Source organism: Megalops cyprinoides, chromosome 4 (assembly GCF_013368585.1).
Source record: "Megalops cyprinoides isolate fMegCyp1 chromosome 4, fMegCyp1.pri, whole genome shotgun sequence".
Lineage (NCBI taxonomy): Eukaryota > Metazoa > Chordata > Actinopteri > Elopiformes > Megalopidae > Megalops > Megalops cyprinoides.
This window is the reverse complement of record NC_050586.1, coordinates 11,259,504-11,275,949: the sequence shown is the minus strand read 5'-3', so window position 1 is coordinate 11,275,949 and position 16,446 is coordinate 11,259,504. Positions and strand designations below refer to the sequence as shown.

General features: G+C 47.1%; 1 protein-coding gene across 9 annotated transcripts in view; it reads right to left on the bottom strand.

Moving 5' to 3' along the window:
* The window catches only part of LOC118776716 (AP2-associated protein kinase 1-like), a 50,477-nt gene that overhangs the window by 14,346 nt on the left and 19,685 nt on the right, over positions 1–16,446 (bottom strand). For 6 of the 9 annotated variants that reach the window (XM_036527229.1, XM_036527230.1, XM_036527232.1 and 3 more), the window contains exons 9-18: positions 15,971–16,050; positions 15,411–15,568; positions 14,572–14,786; positions 11,595–11,984; positions 10,175–10,368; positions 9,571–9,773; positions 7,910–8,014; positions 7,233–7,328; positions 2,145–2,249; positions 1,623–1,730 (exon numbers count right to left, since the gene is read on the bottom strand). In XM_036527229.1, coding sequence (XP_036383122.1) covers positions 1,623–1,730; positions 2,145–2,249; positions 7,233–7,328; positions 7,910–8,014; positions 9,571–9,773; positions 10,175–10,368; positions 11,595–11,984; positions 14,572–14,786; positions 15,411–15,568; positions 15,971–16,050 — 1,654 coding nt within the window. The remainder of the gene's footprint in view (positions 1–1,622; positions 1,731–2,144; positions 2,250–7,232; positions 7,329–7,909; positions 8,015–9,570; positions 9,774–10,174; positions 10,369–11,594; positions 11,985–14,571; positions 14,787–15,410; positions 15,569–15,970; positions 16,051–16,446) is intronic. The other 3 variants (XM_036527231.1, XM_036527235.1, XM_036527233.1) reach the window with 3 other exon arrangements.

The window sequence follows — 16,446 nt, the reverse complement described above, 5'->3', positions numbered from 1 at the left end:
ATAGACTTAATCTTTAATATCCATTCTGTGCCCAACTCTACACCATTCAAACCATTCAAGTCTGCTTTTAAGCAAATGTGTGAAGTTCAACTCAACGGTCAGTTCAGCTGGTGTCCGGTTACATCCGTTTAATAGCTGCCTTCCCTTTCACTGACTCAGTGACTGTGGCCGTGTGCTCTGACTGCTTTAATTATTTCGGTGTGCTCGTTTTGATAGATATCGGGGCTGCTGTCATGTAAATCCTCAGCCTGTTTTTTGTGCCCAGACCGTCCCTGCCTGCAATATCACACACTTCTGCGGTCCACATCTCAGGACACAGAGCAGAAACGGAGGCCACGGCCGTACGGCTGCAGTCTGGCCCCAACGGCGCTCTCAGAATAACCCCGGACTCACATGCCCGACTTCATGATCAAACGGCAACACGAGGTGAAGCGTGAGCCAATCCGCCGTGGCAGGCAATGTGTCAGACAGAACCGAGCACGGTCTGGTGGACACCGAGAATGGGTCCGTTTTACAGGAAGAGTCCCTGGCGTCGTCTGCTTTGGCGGATGCCAGCAGGAAGCCATGTGACTCCACCTTGGAAAAGGTCGGATAGTGAAGTCAGTCTGACATGGATTTGGTGTCACATGAGGGCAGGGCCAATCCACACACACACACACACGCACACGCACACACACGCCGGACAAGCCCCACCTTCAGTTCCAAGGCTCTATGCTTACTCTGAAATGTTGCTACCCAGCTGGGCAACCAGTCATCAGTTTTCAGTCTGCTCAACTGGACAACATCTGGACCACACTATATATTTTGAACTTCCTATCGACCCACTATGATAAATTTGTGATAAGAGAATGCTCACCTGAGAATCTCCCTCCCTTTCCCCTGGATACCTGGTACCACTGCCATTAAATGTTTACAGAATATGATAGGGAGAGCTCAAACAGCCACAACAAGCTTCTCTGGACACTGTCCTTAAATAACACCTCTTATTTTAGAACTGTAGGACGGTGCTCAAAGGACACTAAGGACACTAAACCGCCTGCTTCATTAAACCGACATTCCGCCCGCAGTGAGCGGTCAAGACACTCTAGATGGCGGCAAGGAATAAGCGATGACAGGGGGAGAATTCAGCTGGCACTGAATGATGAAGTCGTCAACGGCACATTGTCTCGCTCAGCGGGCCACTCTCCGCGAAGTGACACAGGGCTCGGCGGTTCCAGCGCCGTGCTGCCACCACACAGCGGAGGCAGCTGCACGCGATACCGCACGCAGCTCGGAAATACCGACGGCACGCAAGGCGCCCGGCCACGCGACGCCGTTAGCGCAGTGTTAGTCGGAGGAAACATCTGGAACCATCCAGCTGCTTTAAATGCCTTATGGCTGGGCAGCCGCTCCGCCTTAGACAGTGGGAGCAGTAATCGTGCAATGGGATTAACACAGCTCTCCTCTGCAGGAATCATTTAAACCAGGCGTTTGCCTTCCATCTGTTTACTGTCTTTGCTTGGAATGATAAAGACCTTCATGAGGTAATGTTTCCTATAAAGGTGCAGATCTGTAGAGAGCAGAGAAAGGGGTGGCCCACTGCAGGGCTGATACCAGGGGACAGAGCAGGGCCAGGCACTGACCTGACACGCTGGCTGAGGTGGCATCGGGCGGAGCCACGTGACGCTGGGGCTGGGGGGCTTCCAATCCCGGGATCAGAGAATCCACCGCCATCTCCACTTTACCTGCGGCTGAGAGCAAAAGAGGGGAAGAAGTGAGCGTGTGAGTGAGAGGAGGGAGGTAGAGAGGACAGAGAGAGAAATAAAGAGAGCACAGGAGAAAGCATAAATACAAGAGCACTGTATATAGAATGTGAACAAGGTGGACAAAAAAGACACGAGGTAGAGGGTCTAATAAAGTGAGCGAAAAGAAGCGAATGAGAGGCACCGCTTTGGCCCACAGATTTACAACACAAACCCAAAGATTCCCCCCTCCCTCATCACAGCACACCGTCAAACTGTGGATGTGAGACTGGATTTTGCCACAAGACCAGCACATATGCAAGAGGACATGAAGGCCAACAGAGCGACCCAGCCAAAAACATGGTGGACGAAGCAGGCTCCCATGGACACAATGACAGACAGACGGACAGCAAAGCCTGTTACCATTGCTGGAGCCCTCTGCGGAGCTGCCGAAGGGGTCAGTCAGGGGTAAAAGGTCAGGGAGCAGCAGAGAGGTCTCGGGGGACTTCAGCCCCTCAATCAGCTTCTCTGTGAGCCGACCAGGAGAAAGGAGGAGAGGAAGAGGAAGGCGAGGAAGAGAGCAAGGAGGTTGTGAGGAATGGTAAAAAATTGAGGAGTAGGAAAACACAGGGATATGCAGGCCAATAGGAAAAAATGAACCAGAAGATGGAGAGAAAGAAAAATAGAGTGAAAGAGAGAAAGAAAGAGAAAGGGAGAGAGACATAAATCAGAGAAGCAAGCAAGAAGAAACTTCAGGCTGAGAACTAGGCTGTAGAATTAAGGAATAGCTAACAGAAAAACAGCAGACGTGGTTTATTGGGGAGGAAGATGTTAGATTTTCAGTCTTTTACTACATTGCCCTAATAATGTGCCCAATATTCACGGTCTAAATCCATGGAGACTTATCAAACTGCTGAGTTTTTAGCTTCAATACTGTGTAAAACTGATGAATAAATTAAAAATGAAAAGCAATCATAAAAGTCACCGAATATTCAAGCAGAAGGCAGTCTCCAACCTATGTGTGTTAATTTTACACTGTGTATTTGAATAAGAGCAATCCCACTTTTGCTAAGCCCACTGTTTTGCAACCATTCAAGACAACCAAGTAGTAGAGGTATATGAGCATGCATTCAGAGAAACAGCCCCTAGTGGACACAAACCAGCACTGCAAGGTGACATGTGAAATAGCAAGAGCACAAGCTCAGGTTATCAGATGCACACTCTAAAACCAGTCTCACAGTGACCATGATCCATTAAGTTCTCACTAGGGTTGGGTACTGAAACGGCACCGGTTCCTATACAACCGGTATCTACCGGACTGAATCGCAATGCAGATTTTGATGCCACTTAAATGCCTGAGCTAGGGCTGGGCGGTATAGCCGTCGCGATACATCGAATAGCTATTTTTAGCGCAATAACAGCTATCCCCGGATAGTGGGGTTACGTTTCTTCCCGTATTTTTTCCCTTTAGTCATACCTGATGCGGGAGCACACCTACAGTTTTCCGAGGCCATGTGAAATGCTTCCAGGGGAAAAAAACGCCACTCGTATCTATTCAATGTTGATATCACAGCAACAGCACTATGCTGCTTCCGTGTGGTAGATGGCAACACATGGCTGCAAAGATAAAGAGTGAAAACATATGCCATGTGTTTTTCAAAGCTAATAGGTAAGTTAACCAACATATAGATACAAGTGAGATTTTTCTGCCCAAAATTTATTTTGCTGTTATTAGTACTGTAATTGTTATTTAGTGTTAAATTATTGTAGTTGGGTTAGGTTTTATTTATTATGTGAATTTGTTACATAAATTTCTTAAATAAATAAATATAAATACAAAACACTTAAGCATACTTTAAACTGTTAACAGTTAATATTATTGTTCAATTTCAAGTTCAAATTTGCCTAAGCAATAAAAAAAGCCATTCTTTAATGTCGTCGACCGTCGTTTTGTGCTTTTTTTAAAGTATTGGTTCAGGTACCATTTAGGCACCGGTACCATTTTAAAAGTATCGCTTTAGCACCGGCATCGGAAAAAATCCAAACAATACCTAACCCCAGTTCTGACTAGTTTTTGGATCAGTTTGGCTCTACCTTTCCATGGTAACCTATGTATACTATACTTTGGCCATTTTTACAGCTGAATTTTTACCTGAGAATCAACATACAACCAAGGGCTGCGAACCCTGCAGCTGCTGCTGGTTTGGCTTGTTCTCAGTGGACACAAACCAAAAGCCGGAACATAATGGCCTTTTTGCGCTATGATGCTCACCCCAGGTGCATTTCAGCTGTGTGTTTTTTTGTTTCCAAAAAAGACCGATAAACTTTGGCCCAATCAGCATTCTGGTGCTGACCTTGGTCCGCAGGTGAGAGTAACACTGTTGTTCCCATGATACTGTTACGGCAATGGAGGACTGAAGAACTATCCGCAGGAGATACTGCATTTGCCTGCCACACAACGTGAGATGACGGTGGCTGGCAAGTAAACGACAACACATTCTGCAAGATTTATGGAATTGAGTCAGGTTGTCATCACTCAGATTGTCATTTTCACTCCTGTGTAAGTTTATAAATAACCAATATCTTCATTCTCAGCATGTGATTTCATTAAAATTAGTAAAATCCCTAATTTATAAAAGTGCTATCTAAACACAAGGGAGCAATATAATTTTGCTGGGTCTTTGGTGACCTTGGGTTAGGGATTGGCCTGGTACCAATCCTATAGTAGAAAACTGATACATGAGACATGATGTTTTTTGGTCTTATGAGAGAGAAACTCATTCCATTGAAGGGTCTGTCAGACCGTGTGTTAGTTCCTTTCAGCATCATGCTATGTCTGAAAAACACAATGTTAGTCTGTGGCAGACTACCTTTCCCATTGCTCTCTGCTCAGGGCATTAGATGCTGAATCACTGCCCCTCAGCCTCCTTCAGCGCCCACTGTTCAGCATGCCCGAGGTTAACACAGTTGATCAACTGCAGCATCAGCATAACAGGCACCCTGAAGCACTCTCTGTGCATGCTGGGAGAACTGCTTCTGTGCCAAATCTCAGATGACCTCAGGTGAGTTTCTTTACCAGAGATGATGCCACGGGCAAAGCAGGTGCACTGAAACCATCTCTTGGGAATTACACAAAGGGGAAATGGTTATTAGTGCTTCTAAACTTTCTGACTGCCAACCAGGTGCATGCGTGTGAGTATCTTCGCAGCCACCTCCTCATCCCCATACTTACAGTCCAGATAGATGATTGGGGCACAGGGGCAGGGGGGGGCGGGGATCTCAGAACATGGAACAGCACAGTTGTCCCCTTGCCCCTTTCACTGAGGGAGAAAGGTCACAGGTCACTGCTGGCAACACTGCCGGGGGTAACCCATACCTCTGCCCCCATTGCTCATTTGACCATATGGCAATGTTTCCGTACATCAAGCAGGCGTATTCACTTTTCTAAGACTAAAGCTACTAAGACTACTATTTTTAGGACTGAAATCCCTTTCTTTCAAAAGTGTAGAGGAAATGAGTTTCTCTGTCCATCCAAGGTCAAATGTTAGCGAAATCAAATATTACACACACACACACACGCGCGCACACACGCGCGCACACACACACACACACACACACACACACACACACACACACACACACACACACACACACACACACACACACACACACGCGCACACAAACAGAATTGAAAACAACTCAAACGAGCACATCCCAGCCAACAAGACACACAGCTACCTGCCTTATCAAACACCTGACTCCTGACACTACAAATCTAATCAATTCCCTTATTCAGAGAATAAGTATGCCCTAATGACACAGATACGGGTTTCCTCCCATACAGGCGTTTCTGTAAAGGAATGCTATTCCTTTCTCCATGCGCCGGGGGTCACACCACTGCGCTGCAGCGAGACTGCGCAGCGTCTCTGTGGATTTATCGGCACTATAAACACCGCACTGCCCTGCGTGGCCCGGCCCGCGCTCCAGGAGTTATTAGCCTCGGAGAGGATTAGCCAGCCTTACATAAGAGTCTCACGGCTCCCTCGGAGCGGCTCACGCCTCAGAGCTGCGCTCACGCTCTGCCGCAAGGGTCCGCTGGAGAGCGCGAAACCCGCCACTGCAGCCGAAGCAGTCAGGGGCGTGTCTGTGAGGCTGACCGAAGCGTTCCAGCCTGACAGGCTGGCAGAGGCGGGCTCTCCTGGGGGCTATTTGGCAAAGAGGTGAAGCGCAGACTGAGAGAGGTGTGGAACCCGGATCTGGATTCAAAACTTGATGACACCCTCAACAGCAAATCCCCATCCCCAGGCAAGAGGCCTGCACGCGTGGAGAGATCTGTTTAAAGAACAGCGGCCTGTGTGAGAGACAGCCATAGGGCTACACCACAGTATGGCACAGCTAGGTCTGTGCTCACAGAACGAGGAATTCAGATTTAATTCTGACTTTCTTTGTTTCAAGTAAATTGGCATGCAAGTCAGTCGGTTGCCTATTAACTGCAAGCTAGCTTGTGGTGTATGTGCAGCCACAGGAAGCTGAAAATAATACTAAAAAGTGTTTTTCACCTCTGTGATTTTACCCAGTTAGGCACGTCACATCAGCAGGGGATAACTGTTCACTGAACTTCAGAAATCCCAACCAGAGCAGTCACTGTTCTGACCTGGGGGGTGGGGAGGAACACAGAACTGACTTGCTGAAAACAGCCCGTTGGATCTCTCAGACTGTGTTTACCCGCAGAGGCAGAGAGTGATGAAAGCTCGATTGCTTGGCGTGAGCAATATAGCTCCCATTTATGCATGCAGTTTCATCTGATAATGCATTACGTTTCCATGTACAAGCATCTTGTTCACGTACAGATTTTCATTCTTGTACCATAAACATACCAACGGCATTAAGCAAAAACAAAGACCCAGTGAAAACATCAAGGCAGTGCTGTATCTGGAACACCTTGCCAATGCTTTTCGCATACTTTGGAGAAGTGGGATTACCACGCGATTTCCGTGATCAACAGCATGGTAAAAAGATTTTTTTTCCCCTATAAATATGCACTCAGTTCTTCAGAGGGTGCAATGAGGATGCAAATTTTTCATCTTCAAAGGACAGATATAACATGCGTGTGTGGGAGACACCCTCAAGACTGGAACGTTCGTTCAATGTTTATACAGCTGAGCCAACGCGCTCGTCACCATTCAAGACCAGGGCAAGCATTGTAATGCTCACGACCAGTAACGTTACCTGGCAGGAACCCATTTACCAACCTCTTGCAATATCATGTGCTTGTTATCGCTGAAGGACAAACATTAGATCATATCACTTTCCTAACCCATAAAGAAAAGGAGAAAAGCTTTGATTCTTTGCAATGGCCTATAACAAACAGCAGGTGATCCTTCTAGCAGAACAGCCCACTGTGCTTGATGCAATGCGACTGGGGGAGAGGGTACGTTTCAGGAAAGGGCCAACGTTACACATTGGGCTCTTTGCAGCAAACGCAGGACAGAGGCACTGCTGGGTCATTACCTGGGGTGTCTGAGAGGGACAGGGAGTTGAAGGGGTCCGGGACACTCAACAGCGTGGCACCGGAGTCCAGACTCAGAATGTCAGCGGGTCTCTCGGCTTAGCAGGGGGCACACACAGCCACACCACAGGGACAGGGGGGAGCAAGGGACATGGGCAGAGACAGAAAGAAGGGGAAAAGCATTGAAAGCAACATCTAAAACGCAATATAATGACTACAAAAGGCAGCCGGAGGGGAATTCGCTTTGAGCGCAGCACAGCTGGGGGGCAGGAATAATTGGCTACAGTTATCTTCAAACAGGGCCAGGGAGAAAAAAAAAAAAAAAAAGCCAAACGAGATTTTGGGAAACAGAACCGGACTCCAGCAGGTCTAACTGTTATCACAGAGGCATCTATCTTGCCAGGGGAGCGGGGGAGAGAACAGCGTGATGGATGAACGATGCGGACACAAGCCACCGAAGAGAAAATAAGCACAAACAGGGAGAGGGCGAGACTGGAGGCAGACTGAGGCACTGAAGGGCTCACTGTGTCATGTGATGATGGCCACATTTGGTTGGGGGGGGGGGGGGGGGGGGGCAGTGGATGAGAGGGAGGAGAAGTGGATGAGAGGGAGGAGAGACAGAGAGGGAAACAGAACAGGGCTGGTGAGGGACAGTGAGATGGCCAGTCAGGGAGCCTACCCGTGGGCTGGGGGAATGTCTTGCCAGAGGCCATGGTGGCTGGAGCCGGCTGCAGGCCTGGAATGAGGTTCTCTGTGGAGGTGCTCGCTCTTTCCGCCGCCTTGCCTGTGACACACAGACACAAAGGCAATGTCTCTGGTTCCACTCAGTGCAGAAGGAACTGCCCTGTGGCTGTGTCTTTTTACACCAGGAGGAAGATCTCAAGTCACAAACTCCTTATTTTCCACCCGATATCGAATATACATACCAGGAGTTCAATGTATCCCCCCCAGCAACCAGTGAAACAACATTTATGGTGCCTATCTTGACTCCAACAGCCCTGCTGTCTGCCAGTTTAGCTCCGTCACACCCACATAAATCTGAGCAAGATGTTTTTTTTTTTCCATTGCTATAAAAGTGTACAAGTATCAAATTTAAATGACCAATTGCAGTGGAAATATTTAAAAACGGAATTCAATTTGAAATAAATCCAAAAATATACTAACTAATTTAATCCATAGATTTATACTGTAATTAACTAACTTTCCAAATTGTAATGGCAAATCGGTCTATAGACACTCTACACCAATACTCCATACCCTATGCTGAAAGTTTAATTCTGCGCCTATAAGCAAACACTGAAACAAACAAACACAGTTATTACCCGAGATGGAAAATACCTTATTTCTTTTGGTGGAAAACACAGGCAAAGTGCCCGCGTGCAAATTCAGTCAAGCAACATCATCAGAGCTGTTCTGTTATACATAGCCATGTCCTGAAACCCTGACTGATGACACTTGGCAGACACTATGCAAAGCTGCATAAACCACATACACACACTCGCTCGGTAATGGAGCGCACCATCAGCGTGCTAAAAGGCTGGCGGAGCAGACGGTACGCATTTGTACATAACAAAGAAGTTATGCAAGATGACACAATATAGCCATGAAAGATGGCGTTTGTCTGCCATCAGATGAACAGCAATGAGAGGGCCCTATGCCTGAATCGCTACAGAGAACATGGCTACAATTCAGACTTGCACTGAACTAAGTACCTTTGAATAAAAGTATTAACAACATATAGCCATCCACCTTTTTACCCCCAGCATACATCTGTAAGGTCTACTCCCACATACCCTCTATGTGTCAGACACAAATTCCATTGTTTGCCAAGCTGAGGACAAGCTTTTTGATCTAAAAGAGATGTTGGAGTTCTTTCAAACTCAATGCCAATTTTAACCAGTGATTTACAGATGTCACAGACACTCCACTATGAATGTTAGGTATATATTTTTGCATCTGCTTGTGTCAGAATTGTTTACATCTCTCTATATCTACCTGTCTTCATTTTCATCAGCATCAGCTGTCCTTATATGGAATTGTTGGGGCATTTGCCTATGCTGATCAGAGATGATGTACACGAGCATCCAGTTTAACAACAGTTGGGATTAATCATCACCTGCTTGAGGCTACGAACAAAATTGGGTGTTCACGCACACTTCATGAATCCAACGTGAAGTTTTTGTATGCAATTTTCCCCAAGAACAAAATATCACTTCTACAAACATATTGATGAATGAGGCCCACTGTCTGCCATCTTGACTCCATTAACCCCTCTCAGAGGAGCAGCTTCACTGCGGGCTACCTTGGCTCTGTTAACTCCTCCCAGAGAGGCAGCCTTACTGTCAGATAGCTTGGCGAAGTCCTTGTTGAGCAGCTCCTCCGCGGTGAGCTTGGAGAAGTTGTCGTTGCCGAAGGGGTTCCAGGTGGGCTGGTCCGGGGGGCTACGCACGTTAGCAGGGGCAGCAGGGGTGCTGGTCTCAGCCGGTTGGTACACACTCTGCTGGGAGGAGCACGGGGAGCCAGAGGGGGTGGTACTAGCTGACCTGGGGCACACAGAACAACCTCGTTAAAATTATCCGTGAGCAGCCTTTCCATGTCGTCAAGCGGCAATGGAGAATTTCTTTTGTGCAATGCTGGCACAGAACAGATGTTGAGAGCAGACCCGGTGGCTTATGTACATTATTACATTATATTACTAGCATTTAGCAGACGCTCTTATCCAGAGCGACTTACATCAATTACAGGTTTTTACAATGTTATCCATTTATACAGCTGGATATTTACTGAGGCAATTCTGGGTTAAGTACCTTGCCCAAGGGTGCAATAGCAGTGCCCCAGCAGGGAATCAAACCAGCAAGCTTTCGGTTACGCGTCCTGCTCCTTAACCACCATGCTACGCTGCTGCCCCTTATGGCTAAGTGTAAGTCACATGACCCTGGCTCACTTGGACTTATTGAGGCTGGCCTCTGCCGCGGCGGCCTGCAGCAGCTGGGTGGATTTGCTGACGGGGACCCCGAACACGGCGCTGTGGGTGACGTCGCTCAGGATGCGGCGGTGACCCCCACGTGGTGCCGCCTTCGGAGAGGAAGGGGGTGTCAGGGAGCCCACCTTGTGGATCCCGCGGGCTGGAGCCATGGGCTGGAGGTGGCGGAGAAAGAGATGGGAGGGTGAGTACTGGAAAGAGAGGAGAATCAAAAAGGGAAATCTCAAAGAGAGATGATTGAGAGAGACCCGAATGGGGAGTGGAAAAAAAAAATCTGAGATGGGATTCGAAGACAGAGAAATTAAATGAAGCCAAGACACAACCCCCTTCCAAAAGTTAGAAACAAAGTAATCTGGAGTGCAGTGATCAACACAACCCCCTTCCAAAAGTTAGAAACAAAGTAATCTGGAGTGCAGTGATCACCTTGCAGAAAAAAAAACATTGGAGTAAAGTAGACAGTTAGTATAGGAGAGTCAGTCATGAGAGACAATGCCCCAGAAACAGCCCTGATGATGATCTTAGGTGGATTCATTCTGTTACAGTAGTTAGTCATACAATCATGAAATCTGCAATTAAGGACACATTAAAATGAGGACTGAAGATGCATTTAAGTTAGAAAACCGTAAAAGCACCCCGGGGTGTTTCTGATGTTTTGATACCTTGGTTTTTGTTTAAAGCAGTTAATACAATGGTATGTACAAAGACAAGTAGTAGAACTCTGTATTCTTGAAACATTCTTACATTTTAATTTCAAACTTATTCCCTGTGTAAGCTTAGTCTAATGTTCAAGCGTCAAATCACATTTTTTACAGTTCCATTGGAAAGTCTCTCTGGCTGGATGTGCAAAGCATATTATTGGTACAATTTTAAAGATTTTTTCCAGAAAAACCCCAAGGCACTTTTAAGCACTAGGCATGAAAATTGTAAAACAAACGAAAATCTCCAAACAGCATGTATTCACCCCGTTTGCAGCTCTGAAATCACACCCATTCTCACAGTGTTTTAGTCCTCCACAGCTCCAACCTGAAATGTTTCCACAGGACCTACTTTTCCCTTTACAATCTGCATGGCTTGGAAAGATATACAGCACTGGTTTTTGGGGTGCTGTGGACCTCCGCATTTAAAGTTAATGTAGTTTGATAATTTGTCAACCATTTCCAGGATACTACCATACAAATGTAACATCGCTTGTAGGCCTTTTTATTCTGCTTGACACTGAAGAGCAGTAGCCCCAGTGCGGAGGGAGGGAATACATGTCTAGGAGGAATACATGTCTCCTGTCTCCTGAATGATGTGATCTCCTTGATGTGCAAAGAGACAGAGACCCTGTTCCCACAGCCGAGCAGCTGCAGGGTGCAGCCTGCCGCAGAGTGGGCTTTACCGTCTGCTCAGGGCCAGCTGCAGCTGCAGACGCCACAGGCTGGCCTGCCGAGGGCTGCTTTGGCTGCGGCAGCTGGGCGGAACCTGGTACTTTGGGCTGGGCGGGGCAGGGCTGCTGCTGGGCGGGCACGGGCGCAGCTTTTTGGGGGGCGGGGGCAGCCCCTGTGAGGACGGCCGGCTGCTGGGGCAGCGAGGTGACCGCTTTAGCTTTGGGCTGCGCAGCCACGCCCCCTGCCGCTTGGGCCGCCGTGATTGGCTGCTGCGGCTGCGCGGCAGGTGCCTGCTGGGACTGCGCTGGCTGCTGCTTGTAGATAGTCTGCATCTGCTGCTGCTGCTGGTGTTGCTGCTGCTGCTGCTGCTGCTGCTGCGCCGCTTGTTGCTTGGCCTGGTACTGCTGGCACACAGAGACGGGCAACACGACACTCAGAGCAGCAGAGTTACACAGCCAAGCCATGCTGAGAGAGAGAGAGAGAGAGTGCTCACAGAAACACAGAGAGGAAGGGCTAGATTCCACAAGATTTCCAATAACCTGCGGAGTAAAGAGCCGTCAGCTCCCCCGGGAAAAGCTGAAGGCCACGATTCAGAAAGTGCTGAATGTGCTTCTCCTCCATTTTGTCTGGGGTGCTAGGTTACGTTATGTATGTGTGTGTGTGTGCGCGTGTGTGTGTGTGTGTGTGTGTGTGCATATGCATGTGTTATACATCTTCTGCATCCTTTTGAGAGAGCTCAAATTACTATAGCCGGCAATATAATGGTAAAAATAGAAATATCAATGGATCGATGTGAGTTCTGCAGTGAGCCGTGCAGACTTGCTCTTCCCTTCTTCCTGTGCTCCCACCTCCATTACCAGCAGTTTGTCATTGTGACTGTGTGTTCCCTTTCAGCTCTGGCTGCCTTGCCGCCCTTTTCAACTGCACAGACACGGAGGCAATGCCAGCAAACAGGAAGAAAATGGCTGCTGCACTGTGATGGGCTGAACAATGCGGGTACTCTCAAGGCTTTCTCCCATCCACCTCTCACTGTGTGATGTGCTAGCTCCTCCCGTGTAAACAGGAAGCCACTGTGAAGCGTGACAACATGAGGGCCAATGTAACTTTTTTTTTTTTTTTTTATGAACTGGTGCATTAACAGAAGCTCACAGCTGGTCAGTGCTGTTTGTTTACCACCCAAGCAGAGTATGGTACATTGGCACCCTCAAAATATAGTGTGCATGCAGGATTATACATCCTTTTAGGAACATAGCAAAGGGCAATTCATGTCAAACACAAAAGGCTGTCCATGAAATGCTAATATATACCAATTTTTGGCATTTCCCCCTTTTGATCCATAATTTCACACTGCGAAATCTGCACTGCATCACATCAGTCACCGAGACAATGATGGCCTTTCAGATGGGACACTTTATCTGAGAGCAAATGACAGGAGACAAGCTGAAAGTGACAGTGTAGGAGCAGGGAAATGCAGAGCTGATGATGCAGAAAGACCGGCAGTGACATGGGCGGACAAGCCAGCGGCTCTGGGAAGTGTGATTTGAAAAGGGTCTGATAAACTTGGCCCCCTCCTTCATACTGATGGATACATCAGGACAGGGAAACGAGTGAGAAAGAATGAGTGCAAACACTACACCTGTACTAAAACAAAAATGACAGTACAACACCAGACGCATCAAATAGATTAAGAGGAGAAATCAACAGAAGGACCAGCTTTCATACTTTTCCTTCATTTGAGATGTTAAAACTGTAATTTTCTCTCAGCAATATTCCAACATTCGTGATCACCACTGAACACGGCACACATTCTTCTGTAGTCACTGGCATTCAGCTAGACGAGAAGCTGCGTTTATTTTACAGAAGAAGGGAGGAGGAGGAAAGAGGCCAGTCCTTTGAAAGGCACATTCTTTACAGAGAGAGGCGAAGACACAGAGCAATTACACAAGGCAGGAAAGAGAACAGCACAAGAGGAAAGCACAAAGGCAGAGTGTGACCCACAACCTGGGGCACACTTTCTTCAAGAGAGGAAATCGAATAAACACACACACACAGGACACAGCAGTGTCTACCTGAACTCTTTAAGAGCAAATGCCGAGGGAAAATACCAATTAAAGGTTTAAGCTGCCTATTTTCACGCTTGGCAGGCTGCTTGGAGTGTCTTTGTTGCCCGCTGAGGAAGAAGGTAAACATGTCACCAAGGCCCTGAAATGTTTTCAGTACTTTGTTTCAAAATTGTGAGTTTTCATTCAGCTCGCGCATTCCATAAATCCCTCTGGATGAATGTCTGTCGGGCAGCTATGGTAGCTGTGCATTAAAATGTGTCTGCATGATTTTCAGTCATTTTTGTTAGATAAAAAAATGGAAAAAAAAGTTAAATTAAAACCCAAAGAAAATAAAATGTTGATCAAGCAAACCGGATGACTGGAATTCATACTGCCCTAGATTGGAATAAATTATATCACTGTTCTGACCGTACTGACCAGATGAAACAGATGCTTTGAGGCTTTTTCCATTTGTTGCATATTTTATGTTTTTTTTTTTAAATTCTGTACCAATCAGACGCCCCCACAGTGATTCCCCCTCTCTATGGAGGCCTAGAAAACACAACGGCTTCATACATGAAAATTTAATACGAAAGTTTACTTATCAAAACAGCCTATTGGTATTACAAACAAGCACAGGAAAGCTGATGGCAAGATCAAGACCTCCACTGAACAACAAACCATTAATTCATTTTTTTATACCAAAACATATTTTAAAAAATGAAAGAGCAGTGCACACTGCAAAGTTGTAACAACCGATACTTGGTGCACCAACACTGCAATGGGTGATGTGGCAATGCACACAGGTGCACAACCTTTAGGGTCACACCAACACGTGCCGATGCCAAGACAAACCTCACAAATGTCTGTAATAGAACAACCACTGACTATCCATAAACTATATTGAATGTTGCTTTCAGTGTAATGGAGCAAAAGGATAGCCTACCTGCTGCTGCTGGGCTGTGAAGAAGGCGGCCGCCTGCTGCTTCATGAAGAGCTGCTGGTGCTGGGGCGTGGCCTGCGATTGAGGGGGCGTGACTTGGGCGGGAGCCTGCGGCTGAGTGGGCGTGGCTTGTTGCTGTGAAGCGGGAGTCTGAGGAGCCTGTGCCTTCTGTGATTGGATATTGACCCCAGCAGGTTGGGTAGCTCCTATGCTCACACCTACGAAACATGTTAAAAAGGACCAGGTTGCTTTGTATATTTTGCCGCTTTGATTCTCATTTACAAATTTGACAAAACAAGAGAAAATTGAAATGCCGGGTAACAACAGGCTATTGTACACCTCTGCCTACTCTGTCTATGACCACAACTGCTGAAGCCTTTGGATCTATGACATTGAATAAAATTAATCCACTTCAATGAGAAGCAAGGATGAGTCCAAACAATCAAAAAATATTTCCAGCGCTTCTCCCCCACTATCTGTTGTGCCTGGTAAAAGACAGCTGCTACACCGCTGGTACGCTGCTTCTATGAAAGCCAGGGGAATGGGAGGGCTTCTAGGGATTCTGGGAGTCAAAGCCCAGTATCTGGGGCTCATTAAAAAGCAATTAAAAGCTTTTTAAAGATGGACAAGTTGACCCGCCAGGATTACTGGGCTGTGCTGTGGCAGCCAAAGAATTATGCAGCTTGTCTACTTCAATATTGGATGTCTTGCACTGTGAGCGTGGCTACAGACAGGGAAAGCTCCTGGCACAGTCTTCACAATAGGCAGGTCTCTTTTGTCTACATTCAAACGCCTACACTGCCTGCCTGCTGTCTGACAGTGGCTGGAGGAGGGGTGCATACTGATTGGCTGGGTGGCCCCAGCGGCCATGTTGGCCCTCTTGCGGGGGGTGAGGGCGGGCTGGATGGGCAAGATGCCGGCGATGGGCTGGGCTTGGCCAGCTTTGGGACGCTGGCGAGGGGCGATGGACGTTTCGGTAGTGGGAATGGGGTCCGTGAGCCTAGAGAGAAAGAAAGATGCAGGTTATAACTTTTACCAGCACTTTTTACCAGTACCAGCTTCTGTCAAAAGACAGAAAAATGGCTTATCACAACAGGAGAACAGTGTAGCATAGTGGTAAGGAACAGGACTCATAACCGAAAGGTTGCCGGATTGATTCCCTGCTGGCGCACTGCTGTTGCACCCTTGAGCACGGTACTTAACCCAGAATTGCCTTAGTAAATATCCATCTGTATAAATGGATAACGTAAAAAAAATAATAATAAACTGTAACCTATGTAAGTCACTCTGGATAAGACCGTCTGCTAGATGCCAATAACATACTGTATGGTGTAAATACAGTCCCACGGGAGGTTAATGGATATGGAAATGTGTGAAGTTAAACTTGGCCTTCAGTGCTCACCTGGCTTTGGTCTGGCTCTTCTTTGCCACAGCTTCGCTGGCTCTGATTGGCTCAGGGAGTTTTGCTGGAATGGGAGAGTTCTAGAGAAAACAAAAAAGCACAGACAGCCAAAGTCAACAAAATTCTGTCACCTTGGACAACTCAAAACAAACTCTTTCAAACAGATTTTTTAAGCAACCCCTTAAAATAGTCAAAAGTCTTAAAGGGGGGGTGGATTCCACAAGCATATTGCCTTCTCCAGGGAGCAGAGTTTATGGTTGATGTATGGTTAAAGAGTGACTGAGTCCTTATGACACTGACATTCAGAGGCTCACTGAATCCGCTTCCAAAATAACTTCAATCACTTTAGAGTTCATTCTTTGATGCGTCTCATGCTAATTAGTGTGGCCAGTAACTGAGGAATACATTTGCAGCGTTGGCCGTTTGCTGGGATCCATTTTATTGATTCCCTGCAATGAGACCTGCTGATGGAAAAG